General features: G+C 47.1%; 1 protein-coding gene across 6 annotated transcripts in view; it reads right to left on the minus strand.

Annotated features, from left to right (window-relative positions):
- Positions 1-1297: 1297 nt before the first annotated feature.
- The window catches only part of TTLL5 (tubulin tyrosine ligase like 5), a 238586-nt gene continuing 217387 nt past the window's right edge, over positions 1298-22496 (minus strand). For 4 of the 6 annotated variants that reach the window (XM_074998790.1, XM_074998792.1, XM_074998791.1 and 1 more), the window contains exons 32-33: positions 22034-22119; positions 19031-19155 (exon numbers count right to left, since the gene is read on the minus strand). In XM_074998790.1, coding sequence (XP_074854891.1) covers positions 19031-19155; positions 22034-22119 — 211 coding nt within the window. Of the gene's footprint in view, positions 2383-19030; positions 19156-22033; positions 22120-22496 lie in introns of those variants that run through there. The other 2 variants (XR_012646125.1, XM_074998793.1) reach the window with 1 other exon arrangement.

A 22496-nucleotide genomic window follows, 5' to 3' on the forward strand; every position in this document is an offset into this window, starting at 1 on the left:
TTTTCAGAGCCATGACTCATGGCAGAATCAGAAGCTGATTTTCATTCTTAGGTATTTTTCATGAGATGTTTGCCATGAGTTTTTCAGGTCTGTGTAAGCTAAAAATTCTCAGTTAATATTAGATCACAGAGTTCCTTCTTTAATTTCTGGTACTGAAAACAAGAGAGAAAATGCTTTCATTTAGCTGTCCTAACAGACAGGAAAACTGGAATAAATATCTGAGAGGTGCAGAGTATATTTGCAAACATCATCTCCTTTTTGAAAGGTCAGAGGCATAAAGAGAGCATGTTTCTTTAGCCTGAGGAAAATGAGGCTACCTCCTCCCCTTAGGTACTGGCTGTAGTATCCAAGCTGTGGCAATTAGATCAATATAATTGTTCTGTTCCTCTGAAGAAGTTTATTGGCTTTGAAACAGAACTGTACTGAGCTTAGGAACCTGTCTTCTCTTTGCCTTCTTTAAAGACAATTTCATTTGTTGTCTGAAGAGGTCAGATACAGAAATTACCCTTCAGAAGGAATGTCATACTTAGACTACACTGTACTTAGCATGGATTTTTAAGGAAGAGGACCTGATATCACTTTTGTCCTCAGGGAGTCCATCTCATTCACTGAAGATAACTGTAAAGCTTTCTCATCAGGATCTCCCCAAATATAAGCAAATCTTCCCTTTAGTGGTTTGTTTTTGAGAAGGCTTTTTGTTCTGGTGATGTCTAGTAGGGGTTGATCTCTATGGTTAGATCGAATCGCAGGGGAGCTCTAGAGATTCCGGTTTGCTTGAGGTACTCTGCTAGCTTCTGATCAGAAATTAAACAGGCAGAGAAGGGAAGGGACACTTGCTCAAGTATGCTTTGCAGCCAGCTGGTATGGGAGCCAGAAATCTGTTCTCACACATTACAGGCACACACCATTTGTTGCTGCCAGTAGCCATTGCAGAATATAATCAGTTGATGTGCATCTTCTTATTGATATTTGTTTTCCCATTTTTACAGGCACCTTCTGAAAATCAGCAAGCACTCCTCACTAAGGCACAGCGAAAACCAGGTCCTGGGAGTACTAGCAGCAGAGCCCTCAACTGGCAGGAAGAGTTCTTTCTTCTGACCCATCCTCCATCCTGTCAATCATTTGTCTGCTAGTCACCCACGGAAGACCTACTAGCACTGATTACTAGAACCACAGTGTGTACTGCGGTAATAATAGCAGGGCAAATAGAACTGGGATAGAGAGAGACCAGATCCCAGCAGCCTATTCAGCATGGGGTCCAATATAAACAGTAGGAGCCTTTGTATTGCTTGACAACATGGTCTACTTTAATTGTTCCATTTGGCTTCTGACAAGAAAAAGAACATGGAAACTATGTGAAAATCTTGCTGATTATCTAATGAACACAGACTCAGAAGGCCTGAAGATATTTGTGCTGTGTTTTAGGGAGTGGTGGATTTCAGCTCAATGTAATCTCCAGTTGCTGAAGCACTCCTTTAATGTGAGCAGAGTTATTTTCATTGCACTAGGCAACTTTGACTGGATTGATGAAACAAGCCACTGCTGCAGCTGACGGAGACCACCTGGTTCAGATCTGGTTCTAGGAATATCAGCCAATCATGAAAAAAGTTTAGAAAGCACAAACAAATGTGAGGAGAAAGCAAAATACAAAAATAAGCCACACAAAACAGAAACATCCAGCAATGAAACAAAATGACATTACAGTCAGATATTAAAATATTACCCAAGATAATAAAGGACCAAATGTTGATTGGATGTAAATTAATAACTAAAAATATAAACCATACCAAGAAAAGGAAATTACTTTATTCATATAGTGTATCTCCATGGCTTCCCGCCAAAATGCAAGATGGCTGCCAATGAGGATGTCTCTCATCACATAGTCTGTTTGTCTTCTGTCACTGGTTGTCATGTGGTGTGAGCAGTGCCCAGTAGAGAGCAGAGAACTGTGGCTTTTACAGGACTAGGGTGGCTTGAAATGGTTGAGTGAATGATGCTTCATGTTCAAAATTGGACCTTAGGAAGCACAATGTAGACAGCTAGAGGATCTCTGTCTTACATGAGTCTCTATGGCTGGTAAATGAAAGGAGGTGTGGGAGAGGAGGATCCCTGGAGGCTCAGTAGCAGAAGCTCTGCGAGGGAATGGTGCCCCTCAGGTTGGAACCATATCACAAGTTCTCACAGATATTCAACTTCTCTCCTGTCCTCAGGGAATTCTTTGGAATGTGCAGCAGGGCCTCTCTGTCACCTTCATCTGCATGTCAAAAGGATGGTGGTACAAGGGGCAGTCAGTGCTGTTCTATCTCTTGCATCACACTCAGGAGCAGTGACACTAGGTTTCTCACCTAGTGCTCAGGGTTAGTCCATCTCTGCAAGTAGGAACTGGAAAGACACAAAGCAAAGCCTGTGAGTGAAGGCCATTCAGAGTGCAAAACACCACTGCACTGACCCACTGGATGCAGAAGTAATTAGCACAAGAAATCTGGAATTCCCTGTCAGACTGCAAACTGGACTAGAGCTACACACAAATACACATCTCAGTGTTAAACCTGTCAATGGTCTAACAGTTTAAACCCCATAAATACTTTTCATCAACACTCCCTCTAATTTTTTCCATTCCTATATGGAATACATTTTTCTATGTGTATTGAGGCATGTACAAATATACACAACCAGTAGGGTAAAAAACCCGTAGCTGTGGACATTCTGTTAATCAGCTGGGCAACATTTAAATCCCTCCTGAGAGGCCGCAAAAGCCAACAGCTTACAGGGAACATTGCTCCTCACCATCCCCTGGATAAAGCTGCTAATGACTGGCTCCCTGCCTGACTCATCTGCTCTTCGCAAGACTCTCTCTCAGCCACATTATTCTGAGTTTTCCTTTTCCTCTTCAGTATACTTATTCTGTTCCATGTCTTTTGCTCCCTGGCTTCTTGGTCAGGAACCTCTAGCCCCACACCAAAAAGAAGCCAAGGGCTCATGGCCACAAGTGGTGAGCTCTCTGAATAATCTGGGGAACGGGAAAAGTTTTTTCCTTCCACTGTTCAGAATGGAATTTAATCTTGCATTCTGTGTTTTCCCACTTTGGCAGGTTTACGGCAAAATCTTGAGGTCATCTTCACTTCTTTGAGTTAAAAAACTGTATTTGATATAATTAAAAAAATCCAGAAGACCTAGCACTGCACTGTATTTGTTTTGAATAACTCATGCTTCATGGCTATTTAGGTGGGTAAAGGTTTTCCCATATAGTTAGCAAAACATTTTGCACCTATATTTGCACAACACTTGTTGGGAGCTGTGTTTATTAAAAATAAATGCTCTTGGAACCAAAAGCCAACTATGGCACTTGGACTGGTTCCTGGTCCAGAAATCTACATCCAGCACCTTACTCCGTCTCTCCATTCTCCTCCTGTGTCAATGACAGTGCAATAGAAGGAAAATGAAATCACACAAGCCAGATATCCAATCCTGCCACTCAACCACCTGCTCCACAGAGACTCCCTTGCATCTGTTTTCCCATGCAACCCTACCCCACAGGTAGCCTGTCCACATACAGTAACATGAGCTCATATTTCATGAGTTATTTGTGCCTGGATGTTTTGAGGCTCAGGCAGGGAGGGACATTCCTAGGCACAGTGGAAACTGATGAGTCCCTTTCCTCCATGCGGCCACTGGACCCTTCTGCAATACAAATATCAAATAATCTACGTAAATTGATGCGGCTTTCGCTAGACTATTCACCACCTTCACATGGGTGCAGAGAGACAACAAGGGACAGATTTCTTGTTAACCAAAGGAGCCCGAGAAACAGGCTTGCAATTAGTTCTCTCTTTCTACAGATTATGTAACTGAGTTTGTTTCCTCACAAAAATTCATGGGCCTGAGTCAACATGTATATCAGTTTGAATCCCCTTATCCTCCAGTTCCCAAGAGTTGTTAGAACAGAAATATGCCCCTCTATTCAGGTACTTTGGGGTTCTCCATGACTGTAACATCTGAGCATCTCATAAATAGGGACCTACCAAATTCATGGTCCATTTTTTTTAATTTCGTGGTCATAGGATTTTAAAAAATAATAAATGTCATGATTATAACTATTTACATCTAAAATTTCATCATGCTGTAATTGTAGAGATACTGACACAAAAAAGAAGTTGTGGAGAGGGGGTTGCAGTACTGCTAACCTTACTTCTGCACTACAGAAGCAGTTCTGCCTTAAGAGTGGGACAGCTGGAGAGAAGCAGCTGGTGGTTGGGAGCCCAGCTCTGAAGATAGAGCCTCCAGCAGCAGCAGCGCAGAAGAATGGCATGGTATGGTATTGCCATCTTTACTTCTTCACTATTGCCTGTAGAGCTGGGCCTTCAGTCAGAAACTTGCATTCTCTAGCTCCCCAACTCTGAACGCAGGGATACAGAAGTAAGTGTGACATTGTATGATACCGCCACTATCCTATGCTGCTGGTGGCAGCATGCTGCCTTGACAGCTGAGTTCCCAGACAACAGCTGCCACTCTCCAGCTGTCCAGCTATGAAGACAGCACAAAAGCAAGGACAGCAACACCACCCTGCCCCTCCAAAATAACCTTGCAACCACCCCAGAAGCTTAAGGGTCAGGACCGCCAACTTGAAAAACTCTGGTCTTCCCCATAAAATCTGTACAGTGCAAGGTAAAGGCATAAAAAAAACCCAGATTTCACAGTCCTTGATACATTCTTCATGGCCATGAATTCAGAGGGCCCTACTCAAACATTAATGAATTCATCCTCAGTGCACATCTGCACCACAAAAAAGATGCATCTCCATTTCACAGATCGGGCACCGAAGCACAGAGGCCATGTGATTTGCCGAAGGTAACACAGTGCATCTGTGGCACAATTAGGAAATCAAATCTCTTCTTTTTTTCCTGTAGGGGCTAATAACCCTAAAATCTTAGCCTCGTGCACGGGGACTTTCCAATCTTGCCGTAGTAACATACAGCTTGAGACTATGCTAGGGATCAAAGTTGATCCCAGATATGCAATTCTAGCCACGCTATTTGCATAGCAAGAATTGATGCATCAGGCTTGATTTTCTTCCCTGGTGTAGAGTGGGCCTTTCTGGGCTCACATTGACATTCCTTATTCTATGCAACAGCATAGAGTACCAGGGTTAATGGTCTAGTGTCTTCCCTCACGCAGAAAAATCAATCCCTGGAAGATTGAGCGTGGCATGCAGACCCCCCAGTAAGTATAGACATACCCTGAGTCTCAAAGGAGGTAAGTGGATAGACTTTATATATCCTAGAGTGAATGACATTAGCAAACAGGGACAGCTGACAAGTGAAGACCAATCTGTGCCCTTCCCCACCTTTTGTGGGCATAAGTCCACTTTTGCTTGTTAGCCCATGCAGGCTCAAGAAAGCAACAGCTCTATGTCATGACACTCTACTTGGGTGGTAACACAAAAAGGCTGCACACAGCTGCAAGCATTTGAGTGAAATCTCCCTGCATGAAGAGACTGGTGAGCAGTCTCCCTAGGAAGGAGAGATGGACTTGATGAGGTCATTGTGATCCCTGCTGTCTGCCCCATGACCACAAAAAAGAGAGCGTTACCTTCCCATGTAAACCATACCAAGTTCCTGTGTGCTGGATAACCCCGATTTGTTTCCTCTTGTTTCCTCCTTTCTGGGTAGGGATAGTTCAGTGGTTAGAACATTACCCTGCTCAACTTAGGGTTGCGAGCTCAATACTTGAGGGGCCATTCAGGGGTCTGGAGCAAATTTATTTAAAAACAAAAAAACTGTCACAAATAGTGATAGGTCCTGCAGTGAGTGCAGGGGACTGGACTTGATGACCTCCTGAGGTCTCTTCCAGTTCTATGAACTATGTATATTCTCCACATTTTTTTTTAAATATTTTTGTTCATCTCCCCATTCTCCAATTTGTTTGCTGTAGCTGCATCTCCCTGCTCTGGCTTTGTCTTTCCTCCCATTCCATTTTCATGACTCTTATTACATACTCTAACTTGTTCACCCTCATTTTTGGCCTACATTTTTCTACTGCAGTCCAAGAGTAAATTAATGCCACACAAAGACATACAGTTCAGTGGAGGGGCAGAGTCCTGTTTTGCTAGTAAGTTCCCAAAGGACCACTACACAAGACAGAAGTAGTAAGAGAAGGTTACTCACAGTGTGCAGTAACTTAGGTTCTTTGAAGATGGTTGTCCCTGTGCATGTGCCACTTTAAGTGAATCTCCACGTGGAGACTTTTATTAGCAGTGCCAAGCTGGGTTACACATGTCCTGCCTCGTACTGCCTCAGGAGGTTACATAGTGCTGTGTGACCAACAGCTCCCTGGATTTCTTTTCTACTGAAGAATCTGTAGTGTTGAAAAAAACCCAAAGAGAGGAGAGGAAGGAGGATAGTGACGCACTCACAGGGCATCTCAGAGCACCTCAGTCACTGCACAGTGTGAATAACCTTCTCTTTGAATTCATTGGTGCCCAGGGTGTTCTGCATTTAGTGGGTGAAGAGAAGGCATGGTCTTCCTTTTTGTTGTTCCTAACACAAGAGAATGATGGGCAGGTTGGTGAGTCTAACTGCTGCTGTGATGTATGCTCTGGGGAATCACTGGTGCCAAGAGTGGTGAATGCAGTACTGAAGATACTGTGATGTCTTTCTGCTATAGGAACTGGCATGGTGCCATCGAGTTTGGTGTCATCAGCACCAATGTTGTTGTTTTAGATGGTGCTGATGGCTTGCGGTCCAACTTTCTCAGTGTGAATAGTTCAGTCTTTGCTCTATCTATCAGTGCTGAGGAGACCATCACTACTGATGATGGAGGCTTACTACTGGTGAGGGCCTCGGTGTCATCTCTCACTGGCATGGTCATTATCATTGAGGAGCAGGCAGGCTTAGATATGTGCCCCAACTCTTTGTCCTTCCAATAAGGCTTGGCAGAAGTCCCAGTGTGGACCGTGCTAGAGATGCTTGGTACTTCAAAGTAGCTCACCCACACACACGGTCGTTGGCAGAGAGGGCAGTGACCTGATAGGGGACCACTTCTTTCTAGTCAAATTTCTCTGCAGCAAGGTCATAGCTCTTTTCCTCATTCTTTTAGAGGAATGAGCTTTGCCTTTATTTGAGGGCGATGTACCCTGGGGTGACCCTAGTGGGGAATGCCTTTTAAACTCTCCCTTTGTAGAATGGGAGGCTCAGGGTACCACAGAGCCAGGTCTCGCTTCCCATCTTGCCCCAGGGCCCACGGTGGCTGTCAGCCCCACAGTTCTAAAGGCTCAAACAAAAGGTCACAATCTCTCCTGTTTATGAGTTTTCTTTCAGGCTCCTACAGTTTAGGCTAGGTTCCAAGTCAGCTTTAAATACGAAGCCTGATTTAAGAGACCATCTCTTGCTCCCTCTCCTGTGTCCCCAGTCTGCTTTCTGCAGACCTGAAATGCTCTCCAGCGTTGGGCTGGCCTCTCATTAGCATTCAACCAACAGATAACAGGAAACAGCTTCTTCCTCTCATAAAACAAAGTCAGGAGAGGTGCAAGAGGCAGATCATGCTCACAAGTTTAGGAATGGGTGTATTTTGTATTAATTAGAGAACAGCCCCTCAAACCTAACTGAGATGTGATGGCTGAGTTTGGCATTACCTTGTCAACTTCCTGTTAGGAAGGCTTAGAAAGAATGCTGCTTTCAGAAAATATCTGCAAAACGAGAAGTCTGTGGCACCTTATAGACTAACTGATTATTAGGAGCATAAGCTTTCGTGGTCAAAGAGCGACTTTGTCAGATGCCACGCCCACAAAAGCTTATGCTCCAAGTGATCGGTTAGTCTGTAAGGTGCCACAGGACTGCTTGTTTTTGCTTTCAGAAAGGAGCTCTAGATTCTGTTGGGATTAGTGAGAGTTCCCCATATGAATCAGATAGGTGGATAAATACAGAAACAAATGTAATCATGCACTGATGTTAGTTTAGGGCTCCAAGTTCTTTTTGAAGCTGTTGTAATGTACCTGTTAGAACTTCTGATGTCTACTCAGATATAGACTAACACAGCTATCTCTCTGTGACTGCACACTAACTATCACAGAGTCACCCTGCCCTCCTCTACTATGTGAAATTGACGGAGAAAAAGTGTTACACTACTGCCTCACTCACTTCTGATCTTTCTGTACTGCTTTTAGTGGCTCTGTCTCTGCACTGCTCTTGGCCAATAATCGCACCACTACTGTACTAGTATCGCACTGACTCTGGCTCTCCATATGCCATCTTTCATGCCTTTGGGAATCAGCTGCTGCTCTACGACCCTCAGATTGTAGGGAGAGGACTGGAGGCAGGAAGGGAGCCAGGGATAGCTTTGGGATGCTTCAAAGGACAATGGTTTTAGAAGGATATCTTTTGGAACAGATGTGAAACCAAATACTCACAACCACAGCAGTTCTCCATCTTCTCAAAAAAGGAAATGTAACAGTGGGATTCACGTCTCTTTACCACATCAAGCCCTGCTTCTTTCAAAACTCCTGTGACACAGGGCAGATCGTGTTTCCTGTTAATCGCCTGCTGGCAGCACTCTAGGAAAGGGGAACTATAGGAAGGGCAGACAGAGGCTCTCACAGAAAGTCATAACTATTGCTGGGACAGGCTGTGCCCAGAATGGGGGATTCTGTTGGGGAAGTTTTGGCCTATGTGAAAGATGCTGGGGTTCAAACACTGTTCCCTTTAAGCAGCTGAAGGAGTTTCTCAGATAGATGGCCTATTCTGAGAGGATCTGTGGGGATTTGTTTGAATTACTGTATTATGCTACAGCAGAGGTTTCAAACTCACAGCCTGCAGTTCCACCTACAGCCTGAGCAGTTACATTATCCAGCCCATGTGGTTGGTGGCAGGTGAGTCCCAGAGACCCCCGGGGTGGCAGTATCCATACCCTTCCCTCATACCCAGCCCCTACTCTGCTCCCACTTTGTCTCTGCCAATCCCTTCTCCACCCCCTCCACCCCCATTGCATCCCTTCCCCCAAAACTCCTAACCTAAAGGACATGGCCTTGGGGATTACTGGCACCTGGTGGGGACAGCAGCAGGGTTCTGGCTCCCATCACTCACCACAGTGGCAGGAACCACAGGGAAATAGAGCAATGAAGCAGCCTGGTCCACTCTGCTGCCATCTTCCAGGCCAGGAGCATAGTGGGTTGCAGGTGGGTTGCTCCGCCTCCCCCTGTGCAGGGCCCGGAGTGGCCAACCTGAACTGTTTTATGGATAGGACAGCTCTGCAGACACCTTCCCTGAGCTGCAGGAGAGCTTCTGTGGCACTGCTGCACTGCCATTAGTGGCATTGGGGACCCTGAGGCATTTTAAATCTCCTGGAGGTGCAGGTAGGGAAGGGGGAGGTGCCAGGGGAAATATGTGGGCCAGCAGGAGGGTGTGGGAGATGCACTGGGTGGGGAGAGCAGGCTGAGACCCCCACCTCCCTAGAACCGCTGACAGAGGGAGGTGCCCACTCTCCACTAGAAGGATTTGAGGACTGGCACTGGACCTAAGACAAACTGATTTTGAGACCCCCTGTTCTACAGCTAGTGCCGAGGTGTCATCAGGAGCAGTTCTCTGGTGCCATAAGGTATTTCACGCCCCTGAGCAGGCAGGCCAGTCTGGAGTGGAGGTCATTCAAGGTGCCCATTTGAAGTTATGTTTCAAAGTCAGTACCACATGAGCAGTCAGTCACAGAAACAAGAGAGAGCCATAAGAGTGGCCATAAAGGATGGAATTAACAGGATTAGTGTTAGGGAGGAGAGGACTCAGGGACACGGAGTGTGGAAACCCAAGTTAGTCCTGATCCCAGCTGCTACTGCTGAAGGATTCGAACAAATTCAGTTAGTCTTACCACACTGACTGTAACCGTAGCCAATGATCCTTGGGGGCTGTTATCAGCATAAAAATAAATACATTGGTGCTCAACAACTCACCGCTGCCTCAGGCTGCAGAGAAGCCTGAGAAAAGCTGAGGGATCCGGGATAATGGCAGCAGCCAGGAATTCCACCCCACTGCAGCAAATGCCTGAATGACTGATACAGGCTGTACACACTTGCCTCACCATTTATGCTACATTTTCTGTCCTTGTTCTCTATGGTCCAGAGGAACTGGGACTCACTACTTAGTGATATAAGAAACTCCCACCTCCAAAAAAGTTTCTATTTCTATATCTGGGCAAATAATGTGAGATAATTTTCAAATTAAAACACTTTGGGAGTAAGGGAACTTTGAAGTTCGGCAGGACACCACCTGTCAGTGCTTCAAAGTTAGCAACTTCGAAGTTCCCACGGCGACCATTATGCTAATGAGCATATGCATCACATCACCTTATTAGGGTCCTCTGATCGGGCTGATTACCATCCACCCTTCAAAGGAGGGGGCTAGTGTAGGCAAGCCCTATATGTTACAGTCAAACTTTAATATAGACCAGGGGAAAGAAGTGGCTTTTGTGCCTGAATCAGGAGCTATGAATACCCCTAAAGTGGGACAGAGAACTAACTATTCTTCACTTCTTCCAAACCAGCTGTTTCCAATGTAGTTTAGTTTCCTCTTGGCAGCCACTTCATGCTAACAGCACCAATCTAAGAGTTAGCAAAATAATAGTGTGTGGTTATTAGCCAGCCTGACTGATAAATGTGCAACTCCTGGAATTGGCTCTGGACATACCTCTGCCCTGGTTTTATACAACATTGACTTTTGTTTGTAACTCCTTGTATTGTTACTGTGTTGTATAAATTTCTGTCAAGACACTCAGAGCTCTAGATGGGTGTTCTTTGATTTGCACCTTCTATAATAAAAATAAGTAAAATAAAACTGTTTTTCTCAGACACTCATAGGCTGGGAACAGAAGAACAAAGACATGAAGAGAAGACACAAAGGGGATACCATTAACATCCCAGTAGGATAGAAATGTATCATGGGTGACTCCCATTTGACTCCTAATACCAATCAGCTTAGTAGGTGTCTTGCGGCACCCACTCTGTGATGCATAAACTGAGCATCATGTGGTAATGAAGGGTAAATCGTCCTTTCGGATCTCTTTGGCGTTGCGACTCTTGCTTCTGATTAAGTATCTGCAAAAGCCTCTCTCAGTAACAGAGATGCTGGCCAGGAACTGCTACTCTGCTCTTATACCCTTTGCCTTCCCTGCTTCTCCCTGAAACTTCAGTCTTGTGTTGCCACTTTCAGAATGGACTAATAATGAATGAAGAAGGGTTTAACTTTGTAGCCATCTGGAGACCTTCCTCCATGCTGCAGCGCTAGCTGCCTTCTTGCCTGTGTCCGGATCCCAAAAGTTCCAGGGTGAGAAAGAGACACCTTTTACATGAAGGAAACTTCTTTTTCTCAAGATAGGTGCAGAACATTTTATAATTTCAAGTACTGCGTTTCTAAAAAGGAGTGGAAAACTAGAACATTATGATACAGCGAAGAGTGTGCCCCACATGCCTGATATTGTTAGTTTCTTTAATGGAAACCATTACTGAACAAGGCCCTCAGAGGTGACAAGCTCAGACTGAGTAACAAGCTGACTATCCCATCGCCTTGTAGCTTCATCTTCCAGACACAGCCATCTTGAACACTGCCACAAAAGCTATTCCTGGAATTGAACAGCCTCACCATAAACCTCAGAACAGGCTCTTCACTCAACCAATAACAGCCAGGCAGCCTCAAGAGGTTGGGACTGTTCTTTTTAATCGCCTGGTAATTACTTTGCTAGGACATGGTGGTGTTAAATTACACTAGGGAGAAAATAGCAGAAGAACAGTTCTCTCTAGAAAACAATGGGAAGTCCTGTGGCACCTTATGCACTAACAGATTTTGTGGAGAATAAGCTTAGTGGGCAAAGACCCACTTCATCAGATGTATGTTTTCTAGGGACCCCAAGTCTAAGGCAGTGAGAATCAGACCTAATTCATGTAGAGGGACTAGAGTTTTCTCCACTGCAACTGGCCTTGTAACAAAAGGTGCACATATGGTCTGATTTTCAGAGGTGCTCAGCACCCTCTACTTATACTAAAGTCATTGAGTGGAGGGGGCTGCAGATGTGCAACACCTGTGAAAATCAGGCAAACGGCATTCTGATGCATAACAGAGGGTTAGCCGTGTTAGTCTGTGTCTGCAAAAACAGTGAGAAGTCCTGTGGCTTCTCCATTCCATTCCAATCTCCATTCCAATGCAGCAGACAAAGTGGGTCTTTGTCCATAAAAGCTTATGCTCGAAAAAATCTGTTAGTCTATAAGGTGCCACAGGACTTCTAGTTGTTTTTGAGTATTTTGATGGCTGTTTAGAGGTAGTTCAAATTATAGCACTTCTTTGAACAGGAAACCCCTCCTGAAGTAAAGTACCCAGTGACCTTGACAGGAAATTTCCAATTTAGAGAAAGAGAAGTTACTCACTTGTACTAACGATGGTTCTTTGAGATGTGTCCCCATGGGTGCTCCACAGTAGGTGTCGGGTTCGGCCAGCGCTGCAGATTGGAATTCTTCTAGCAGTTTCCACTGGATTGTGCATGCCCCGATGCGCGCCGCTCCCTTGCGCGCCCTTGGTCATGTGCGCGATCCGGTCCCCGCCAGTTCCTTCACCAACCGCCCCGGATGCTCCTGAAAAACACCGGGCAGAGATCCGAAGCGAGGAGGATGGGCGGGTAGTGGAGCACCCACAGGGACACATCTCGAAGAACCATCGTTACTACAAGTGAGTAACTTCTCTTTCTTCTTCGAGTGGTCCCCGTGGGTGCTCCACAGTAGGTGACTACCCAGCAGTAACCCCAAGTAAGGAGGTGGGTACTCGATTCATGTGCAGCTTGCCCTCGAGAGGACTGCTGTCGACAGACGGGTATCCTCATCAAACACCCGATGAAGGGCGTAATGCTTGGCGAAGGTGTCATAGGATGACCAAGTTGCCGCTCTGCAAATGTCTTTCAATGCAATTCCCTTGAAGAAGGCCGTTGATGCCGCCACCACTCTGGTGGAGTGAGCCCTGGGCGGGGCTAGCAAAGGGGTCTTTCGAAGCTCGTAGCACAGTTTTATACAGGACACAATGTGCTTTGAAATTCTCTGGGAAGAGAGGCCTTCCCCTTTTGACCTGGAAACGAGAGATACCAGAAGCCTGTCCGTTTTCCGGAAGGGCTTAGTTCTGACTATGTAAAAGGCCAACGCCCTCCTCACATCTAGGAGATGCAGGCACGCCTCCTTGCTGGAGCTGTGAGGCTTTGGGTAAAATGAGGGTAATACTATTGGTTCGTTAATGTGGAACTCCGAGGAAACTTTCGGAACGGAGTCTGGGTGTAACCATAATATCACCGCCTCCTTTGAGAATACTGTGCAGGGCAGCATTGCCATCACTGCTGCGAGCTCGCTCACCCTGCAGGCTGATGTAATCGCAAGAAGGAAGGTCATTTTCATGGTAAGTAGTCAGAGGGGTACCGTGGCTAATGGTTCGAAGGGTGGTCCCGATAGCGTGTGGAGCACCAAGTCCAAACTCCACGACGGTGGCAGCGGTTTTCAAGGAGGGTACAGGTTAACCAGCCCCTTCAAGAACCTTGTGACGATAGGATGGGCGAATACGGTGGGCCCTTCCTCTTTGTGCCGAAAAGCTGATATAGCTGCGAGGTGGACCTTTAGCGAGGATAGAGAAAGCCCGTCTCGTTTGAGGTTCAGCAGGTATTCTAGAATTACAGTTACAGGAACGTCAAGAGGAGCAAACTGTTTGGCAGAGCACCAGGCGGTAAAGCGTGTCCATTTCTGTTCGTGAGTCCTCCTGGTGGAGGTCCTTCGGCTACACTCTAAGACTTGTCGCACTCCCTCTGTACACGTGCTCTCTAAGGCGCTGAGCCATGGATTAACCATGCTTGTAGGCGGAGTCCCTGAGGGTGCGGGTGCACTATGGGCCCCTGAGCCTGCGTGAGTAAGTCCGGCGCTACCGGTAGGGGGAGTGGTGGACGATCCGACATGCGCAGAAGCAGGGGAAACCATTGTTGTCGGTCCCAAGTTGGAACTATGAGTATCATGTGAGCTCTCTCCCTTCTGGCTTTCTGCAGAACCTTGTGGATAAGTGTTGTGGGGGGAAACGCGTAGAGTAGAGGTCCCTTCCATGAGATCATGAATGCGTCCCCCAGGGACCCCCGCCCTATTCCTGCTCTGGAGCAGTACTGAGGGCACTTCTTGTTGCGCTGGGTGGCAAACAAATCGACTTGGGGAAACCCCCAGGTGCGAAATATGCGTCGTAGCAGGTCGGAGCGGATCTGCCATTTGTGCGTGAGTGCGAAGCACCTGCTCAGTTGATCTGCCTTCACGTTGTCGGCGCCTGGCAAGTATGAGGCTTTCAACGTTATGTTGTTGGCAATGCACCAATTCCACAATTGCACTGCTTCTGCGCATAGCACACAGGACCGTGCCCCTCCTTGTCGATTGATGTAGAACATGGTGGAGGTATTGTCGGTATTGATCCCGACTACTTTGCCGTGCAGGTATTTCTGAAAATGTGTGCACGCATTGAACACTGCTCTGAGCTCCAGTATGTTTATGTGCAGTGTCTGTTCCGGAGGGGACCATGGCCCTTGCGTCACCTTGCTGCCAATGTGCGCTCCCCATCCTATGTGGGAGGCGTCGGTTGTAAGAAAAACGGAAATTTGTGGCTGGTGGAAGGGCACTCCCACTAGCAGGTTCTTGGGATCTGCCCACCACGCTAGCGACCTCTGTACCTCCGTCATGGGCGATACTACCCTGTGGACGGTGTGGGCTGCCAGTCTGTAAACACTTGCCAGCCAATGCTGCAGGCTTCGCACGTGTAACCTGGCATTCTGTACCACAAACATGGCGGCCGCCATGTGCCCCAACAGTTGCAGGCATGTTAGGATTGGCACCGCAGGGCTGTACATCATGACTTGCACCAAGGATTTGATGGTGCAGAAGTGGGCGTCAGGCAGGTATACTCTTCATGCGATAGAGTTTATGCGCGCCCTTATGAACTCTATATCTTGCATGGGTTCAGTCTTTGACTTTGCAAGGTTGATAATTAGGCCCAGTGAAGTAAACGTGTTCGCGGTGATGCATATCATGCGTAGGACCTCTGCCTTTGAGGCCCCTTTCAGTAGGCAGTTGTCCAGATATGGAAAAATAAACACGCCCTGCCTGTGCAGGTAAGCTGATACCACTGCCAGGGTTTTGGTAAAGACTCTGGGTGCCGAGGATAGGCTGAACGGAAGAACCCTGTATTGGAAATGTTCCCCGCCGACCATGAAGCGGAGGAAGTGTCTGTGTGCCAGGTGGATTGTTATATGAAAGTAAGCATCATGTAAGTCGAGGGCTGCAAACCAGTCTCCATCGTCCAGTGCCGTAAGTGTGGAGGCAACCGTAATCATCCGGAAGTGTTGCTTGCGCAAGTATAGGTTGAGGCCCCGTAGGTCCAAAATCGGCCTCCAGCCTCCTGTTTTCTTCTCTGTTAGGAAGTAGCGTGAGTAAAAACCTTTCCCTTGGAATTGTTCTGGCACTCTTTCCACCGCCCCTATGAACATGAGGTAATCTACCTCCTGCTTCAGCCTCGCCTCATTAGAAGGGTCCCTGAGAAGAGGCCGGGTGGGAGGTTTCATCGGTGGTAGTGACTGGAAGGGGACCGTGTAACCCGTGGCTATAATTTCCAGCACCCATTTGTCTGTTGTGATCTTTTGCCATTGGCAGCGGAACGGTTTGAGGCGATGATGGAACATGAGGTGAGAGTGGCATTGAGCGATGGTGTTGATAGTGCAGTCCTCGACATACCCGTCAAACTTGCTGCCTCTGGGCTTGCCCCAAGGTTGTGTGACTTTGTTGAGAATGTCGCCTGGGGGCCCTGTACTGCTGCTGCTGTTGATGGCGCCCTTGGTCATAGCCTCGCTGATATTGTGCGCATTGTGGTTGGTAAGCATAGCGCCTTTGCTGAGGATAGAATTTCTTTTTCTTGTATGGAGGAGTGTAGATACCCAAGGTCTTAAGTGTGGCCCTCAAATCTTTGCTAGAGTGGAGGACCGAGTCGGTTGATTCTGCAAACAGCTTTTGCTTGTCGAAGAGAAGATCCCTGATCTTCACCTGTAGATCTCTGGGGATACCAGACATCTGGAGCCAGGATTCCCTACGCATTACCACTGCTGCGGCTGTTGAGCGTGCCGCTGTGTCCGCCACGTCCAGGGCAATCTGAACTCCCGTTCACGATGCCGCGTAGCCCTCTTGGACAATCGCCTTTAACACTGGCTTCTTGTCCTCCAGAAGTGAATCCATGAGAGAGGTGAGTATTGAGTAATTGTCAAAGTTATGGTTTGATAAATGTGCCGTGTAGTTTGCCATTCTCAATAATAAGGTAGAGGAGGAGTAGACCTTCCTGCTGAACAGCCCTAATTTCTTAGCATCTTTATCTGACCCCCCTAATTTGTACTGAGGCGTCTTTGACCTCTGCTGGGACGATTCGACCACCAAAGAATTGGGTTGTGGGTGGCTAAACAGGAACTCCATGCCCTTGGCTGGGACAAAGTATTTCTTATCTGCCCTTTTATTCGTAGGCGGAATAGAGGCCGGAGTCTGCCATATGTTAGTGGCTGACTCCATAATGGCTTCGTCCAGTGGGATAGCGATTTTAGATGAAGCCGGGGGTCTCAAATTTTTCAGGAGTTTATGATGCTTCTCCTGTACCTCTGCTATTTGAATGTCCTGCGTGTATGCTACTCTTTTGAACAGCTCTTGGAATTGTTTAAGGTCATCTGGAGGGGAGACATCCCCGGGGACAATTGCCTCATCTGGGGAGGATGAGGAGGAACCGCTGGGATAAACCTCCCCCAAGTCCTCTGGCTCCCGAGTTCGCTGGTATGCTTGTTCCCTCGTGGGCTGTGAAGGAAAGTCTCGGGACTCTGGACCTAATTCTCCCTGGGACAGCTGCGTTCCTCTCCCAGAGCGAGAGTGTACACAGAAGTATTGGCGAGGAGTGGGAGGGGATCTGCTCCTGGATCTAGACCTCCGATGTCGGTGTTCAGTATGATGTGGACGGCCATAACAACATGGATAAGGGCCCGGTGATGGAGACCTGGACCACGATCAGAGAGTGTACTCATGATGTCTGGGAGAGCGGGATCTCCGTGATGACATTGATAATGGTGAAGCTGGTTTGTGATAGTACTCATAGGGATCCATGCCCAAAAAGGGTGAAGGTGGCCTGAGCCAAGGCGAAGGTGGTTGGAGGAACGGAAATGGAGGTCCGAAATAAGCCAGTGGAGTTGCCGCCTGGCGACGCGGTGTGTGTATCTCGAGCGGGGGGGGCGGGATGGGTGATAAGGGCATCGCAGCCCTGTCTGGAGATGGACTGAGGTGCCAGGTTTTGGCTCTAGCTTTCCCACGCCCCTGCAGGGTGGGCGCCGCCCCCTCCCGTGCCAGGGATCTTGGCCCCGCTGTCAGTGCCGTGCTCGGTACCGTCATAAGTGGTGCCACGCGGGTAGCTTCCTCCGGCGCCGCTGGACCCCGTGCTGGGTTCCCCTGTGCTGTCGGCGCCGTGATAGCCGGTGCCGCATGAGGCGGCGCCACTGATTCTGGCGCTTGCTGCGCTGGCACCCGCGGTGCCCTCCATGCCGACTGCTGCATAGTCGGAGGCCCGGCCCCGGCCATGTGCGCAACCGCGCTGCCACTTTCATCAGCCCACGGCTGAGGGCTCTGTGTTCCGCTCGTCCTGCTTGCTGGAACCGCTGGCAAGGATCGAGCCAGGAAGAGTTTCTTCTTCTTTTGCACAGAGGGGGTCAAAGACGCCGCCTTCCTTGTATGTGACCCAGAGGGCCCTTCTGTGTGAGGCTTCTCCGGTGGCTCAGGCTGGAGCGCCTTATCAAACAAGATCATTTTGAGCCTCATCTCTCTGTCCTTCCTGGCCCTGGCTGTAAGCTTAGTGCAGTGCAAACACTTCTGGGTAACATGGGACTCCCCCAGGCAACGAATGCACTCACTATGCCCATCAGAGGCCAGCATAGCCTCGCGGCATGACTCACACTTCTTAAACCCCGAAGAAGCCATCGCGGTGAGTCTTTACTGTTAATAGGGTACTTAGACGCTAATCAGTGCGTTCTACAACCCAAATAACATTCACGGCCTTCAGGGTAGCGGATGGCTTAAACAGCCTTCTTTGTCCACTCCTCTCCCCTTCGTTCCTCTTCTCTCTACTATTTCGTATGCTTTTTTTTTTTGCTTCTTCTTTTCTTCTTCTTTTTTTTTTTTGTATAATAGTAAAAACAACGAGCTAACAAGTAAAACAACTATCTTATCTGTCTCAGGCTTTGGAGCTGGAGCGGATTCCATCTGCAGCCGTTGGCGGTTGAGAAGGAACTGGCGGGGACCGGATCGCGCACATGACCGAGGGTGCGCAAGGGAGCGGCGCGCATCGGCGCATGCGCGATCCAGTGGAAACTGCTAGAAGAATTCCGATCTGCGGCACCGGGCGAGCCCGATACCTACTGTGGAGCACCCATAGGGACCACTCGAAGAAGAACAAAAATTAAGCATGGTGGATTGTTAGAAGCGTTAGATCGTAAGCCTCACATGTGCATAGATATGCCTTAATATTAAAGGCCTTCTTCTCATTCCCAAAATATGTACTTAGTGATAACCAGCACAGACAATTAAGAGCTGCTGTCTGTCCACAGATCAGGACGTTCTTAGTGGATGAAGAGGAACTACAGGTTAAGATTCCTAATATGCACAGATTGCTTGGCTTAGAATGCTGGGTAGTGTTAGAGCAGAAGTGGCACTCACATTGCTCTTTGATCTACCATCAAGAGCTCAAGTCAGGCTCACAATATCCATAACTAGTATTTTCCATACAGCTGAAATACTATCTGCAAGTTGATTCTTATCTGAGCAGATTGGTTTCCAGATGTGCATCTGTGTTTCTAACTTCCACAGAATCTTAGTCTCACCTTTTCTTGGGTTACCTGCCTCCCTCATTCTACTCTTTGCCCGCTCCCTGCAGAATAGCTATTGGAGTTACCTCTGAGGACAGAGGAAGAAGAATGGGCTGTTGTTACCTTAAACTGGCCCTGGCTGCACTGTCTTTCTCTTTCTCTGCCCTACAATTTTGCCAGTGGATCTGGAACGGCTGGAAAAAGGTTTGGATCTTGCAAATATGAGCTGGGGACCAACTTCCAATGGACCTGGAAAATGGAAAAGATGGCTTAGCTTGCCCTTCCCACTTACTATCCATTCTATTTCTAGGACAAATCCCTCAGAGAAAATTCCCTTCCTGCTTTCCCAAAGTCATGCCATGTTGTATCTGACCTACAGTACATGCTCCTCAAGCCAGAGCCTATGTGTCCAATTTTTCCTGTCAGTGCTAGGCACATGTAGGGCACTATTCATAAGTGAAATGATAACCAAACAAACTTGATCGGAGAAACAAGGACTACACAACAAAGAAAAGTACTGGGTTGCAAAAGAAAGGAGGAAAATGGCTTAGTCCCTGGAAGGGCTGATGGGGCTAATGTTAAAATGGACAAAGTACCTTCCCCTCAGATCTCCAGCTTTTCTGCTCACTGAAACAGCACACACTACTCCTGGAGTTCTTACACCTTTCTTCTGGGGAAGAAGGTGGCTTTCCCAGCAAGTCATACTTCCACTAGCCCTCCTTCAAGCTCAGAGCTGTATCATTCAAGCTTACTTATACAACAGTCATTTCAAATTCAGAGATGCTGGTTCTCCTTGGGTCAGCTAGCCACATCCTGCAGGAGAGGATTCAGATTTCTACCTCATGTGTTCACTCCATCTTGAACATTCCCTGCGCTACTGGTTACATCTCTCCCTTGAAGGAAACTTCACAGTTACTAAGGGATCCATACTATCTAGTTCACATTTCCCCCACCATTCTAGACTGTTGCTATCAAGTGTCCCTCTGTTGACAATTCCCCTCACACATTCTCTGAATTAATTCAGGGAAGATGCTCAGAGAAATAGGGAGATGTAGGGATGGGTTTTTGCCTACAGTTACAGTAGATACATACAAAATTAACAGACACAGGCAATACATTGCAGGTAGTGGGGTTTGGTTCTTATGAGACTGAAAAATTTAGGGTGGCAATGGCAGAAGCAACTGAGAGAACAGCGCTGAACAGATTGGCATCTTCATGCAAGACCGCATAAATCAACTTGGTCAGATCAAAGACAGAGTTTTCTTTTTCCCAGGAGAATTCCCCTGATCCCGCTTCATCCGAAAGCTCTGCCGGCCTCCACCTTTCCTTGATACCCCACCCTCATCCTACCTTTTTCCTACCTTGCTCCAACCCATCAACCAAGACCCCACCTGCCCACCATATTCTCACAAGTGCCTCCCCTAGCTGCCCAAAAAGCTGATCAGTGGCAGATGCCCAAAGAGCTATGGGTAGTGCAAGAGTGGGTAAATATCATCCCATGGATCTTGTCTGCCAGAGTTAGTCCCTAGTGGGCCCTCACCTCTGAATTTACCTGCACTTATACAGGTATTAGGTGATTGCAGCTCTTGTTGGCTGCGAAAGGTGATCTGTAGCCAACAACAGCTGTGATCGCCCAATACTTGTTTCAGTGAAGGTGAATATAGTGATAGTGGCCCACCAGGGACTAACCTTGGCAGGTCGCTGCTTTTTTATCGATGACTACTAGGCTAGTTGGTGCTGAGCACCTTTTTTTTTTTTTCTATGAGCGCTCCAGGGCTAGAGTTGGCAACTATGGGTCAGATCCCAAGGACTGGGGTTTTAATCAGTATTCTTAAACGTATCATGGTTCCAGTACTCTAGAGCAAACTGCTTGAAATGAGGAAACTAGAAATTCTGCAGTGACTATATATACATTAAAATACTGACATCTGTGTTATTTATATTGATATTAAATCCCATTTTACACTGTCCTCACACACCACAGGGATGCAGATTTTTCTGTTAACTTTTGTAAAAATTGCTGGAGTTTTTGACAGGTGGTAAGGCACGGGAGGCAGTTTGGAATTGTACAAGAACTATGTTAACTGGATGTTTGTGCTAACGGATCAGCATTGAAATTTTCCATGTTAATATTGGAAATGTCACCCTTAAGCTGCAGTGCTAAATAGACAGAGATGAATAGGGCAGTTCACTTATTTCTGAACTACTGTTTCAGGCTGTACAGACTCAGGCAGAAATCACTGTATCAGAAACACTCAGGACATGTTCTCACGATTTTCTCAGCAGTCATAAGGGCTAAAAATATAATTATCTAAATTTAAACCTCAGATTCTGGACTCTATTCTGCTGCAAATTTCATGGCTGCAGGATCACCTAATACACCTGGCCATTGCACTAACATCACATAGAGTTTTGATTCATCTAAACCAACAATTCAGCTGTTCTGCAGAAATTTTTGAAGCAGATGGAAAAATATAAGCTTCTTGTTCCCTAGTCACCAGTCCCAGATAAACCTGTTTGAATTAAGCAGCCATGGACCAGGGAAGTATGAACATTAGAGAAGACATCCATATAGTAATCCTTTCTGGACAGAAAGGCTTTATTGCAAGACAGAAAAAATGCCCTGGCCTTTCAAAGGTCAAACAGAAAGAGCAGAGCATCCCTCAACCAAAGTTAAAAGCAAAGAGGGCTCATTTCAGCCAAACTCTCCTTTCACCCCTATTTCTAGGCATTAGTTTTTTTGTGCCAGTATACCATGGCAGCCCCATCTACAGGATTGGCAGGGGGTGAGGGATAGGGAGCTGGCAGAGTACCTGTTCCCCCCTCTGCCACCTACTTTTTTTTTTTGAACAAAAAAGGCACTGTTTCCAGGTGTCCTTCATCTCCTTGCTAAAGGCAGCCCCTGCTCCCTCTTGGTTTGTTATTTTTACAGAGTGCCAAGCAAATTAATTATTCCCTCAGATGGTTCCATAGCTCCTTCATGCAAACCACTGCACTCAGGGTAAGCAGCTATGTCTTTTTCTCTACTCAGATGGTTTGTCCCTTTCCTGCCAGCTCCAAGTGATCAGCATAGTCTATCATTCCATCACTCCACCCTTGTCTCCTGGTCTGTGGGATCTGCACTCACCTGTGGATTCTGTGCCTGGCTCACAGGATGCTGCACTATTAAGGCTGTTCTGGAATCCATTCAGCTGCCCTTCAGTAGAGGCTACCCTGGCAGACAAAAGCACTGGATTAGAATGAGATCAGCAGGGAAGAGCAAATTATTGCAAAGGTTTAGCTCCTGTGACAGACACTAATTCATATAGCTCCACTGGGGATTATTAATGAGAGCCACAAAACCTTACTGAATGTGGAAGTGGGGTGGAGAATATGCAGCCCACTTCCCACACCTCTCCTTGGCTAGGAATGGTGAACCACACCCAATGGGAGCTGCAAGCAGCAGCGCCTGCAGACACACAAGTAAACAAAGTGTCTGGTGGTCCACCAGTGACGAACCTGGCAAACCTTGTACAGCCCACAGGCTGTTTATTGCCCACCTCTGACATGGAAAGAAATAGGCAGTGCCAACAGGAGTGCCAAAAAGGTAG

Source organism: Carettochelys insculpta, chromosome 6, assembly GCF_033958435.1.
Source record: "Carettochelys insculpta isolate YL-2023 chromosome 6, ASM3395843v1, whole genome shotgun sequence".
NCBI lineage: Eukaryota > Metazoa > Chordata > Testudines > Carettochelyidae > Carettochelys > Carettochelys insculpta.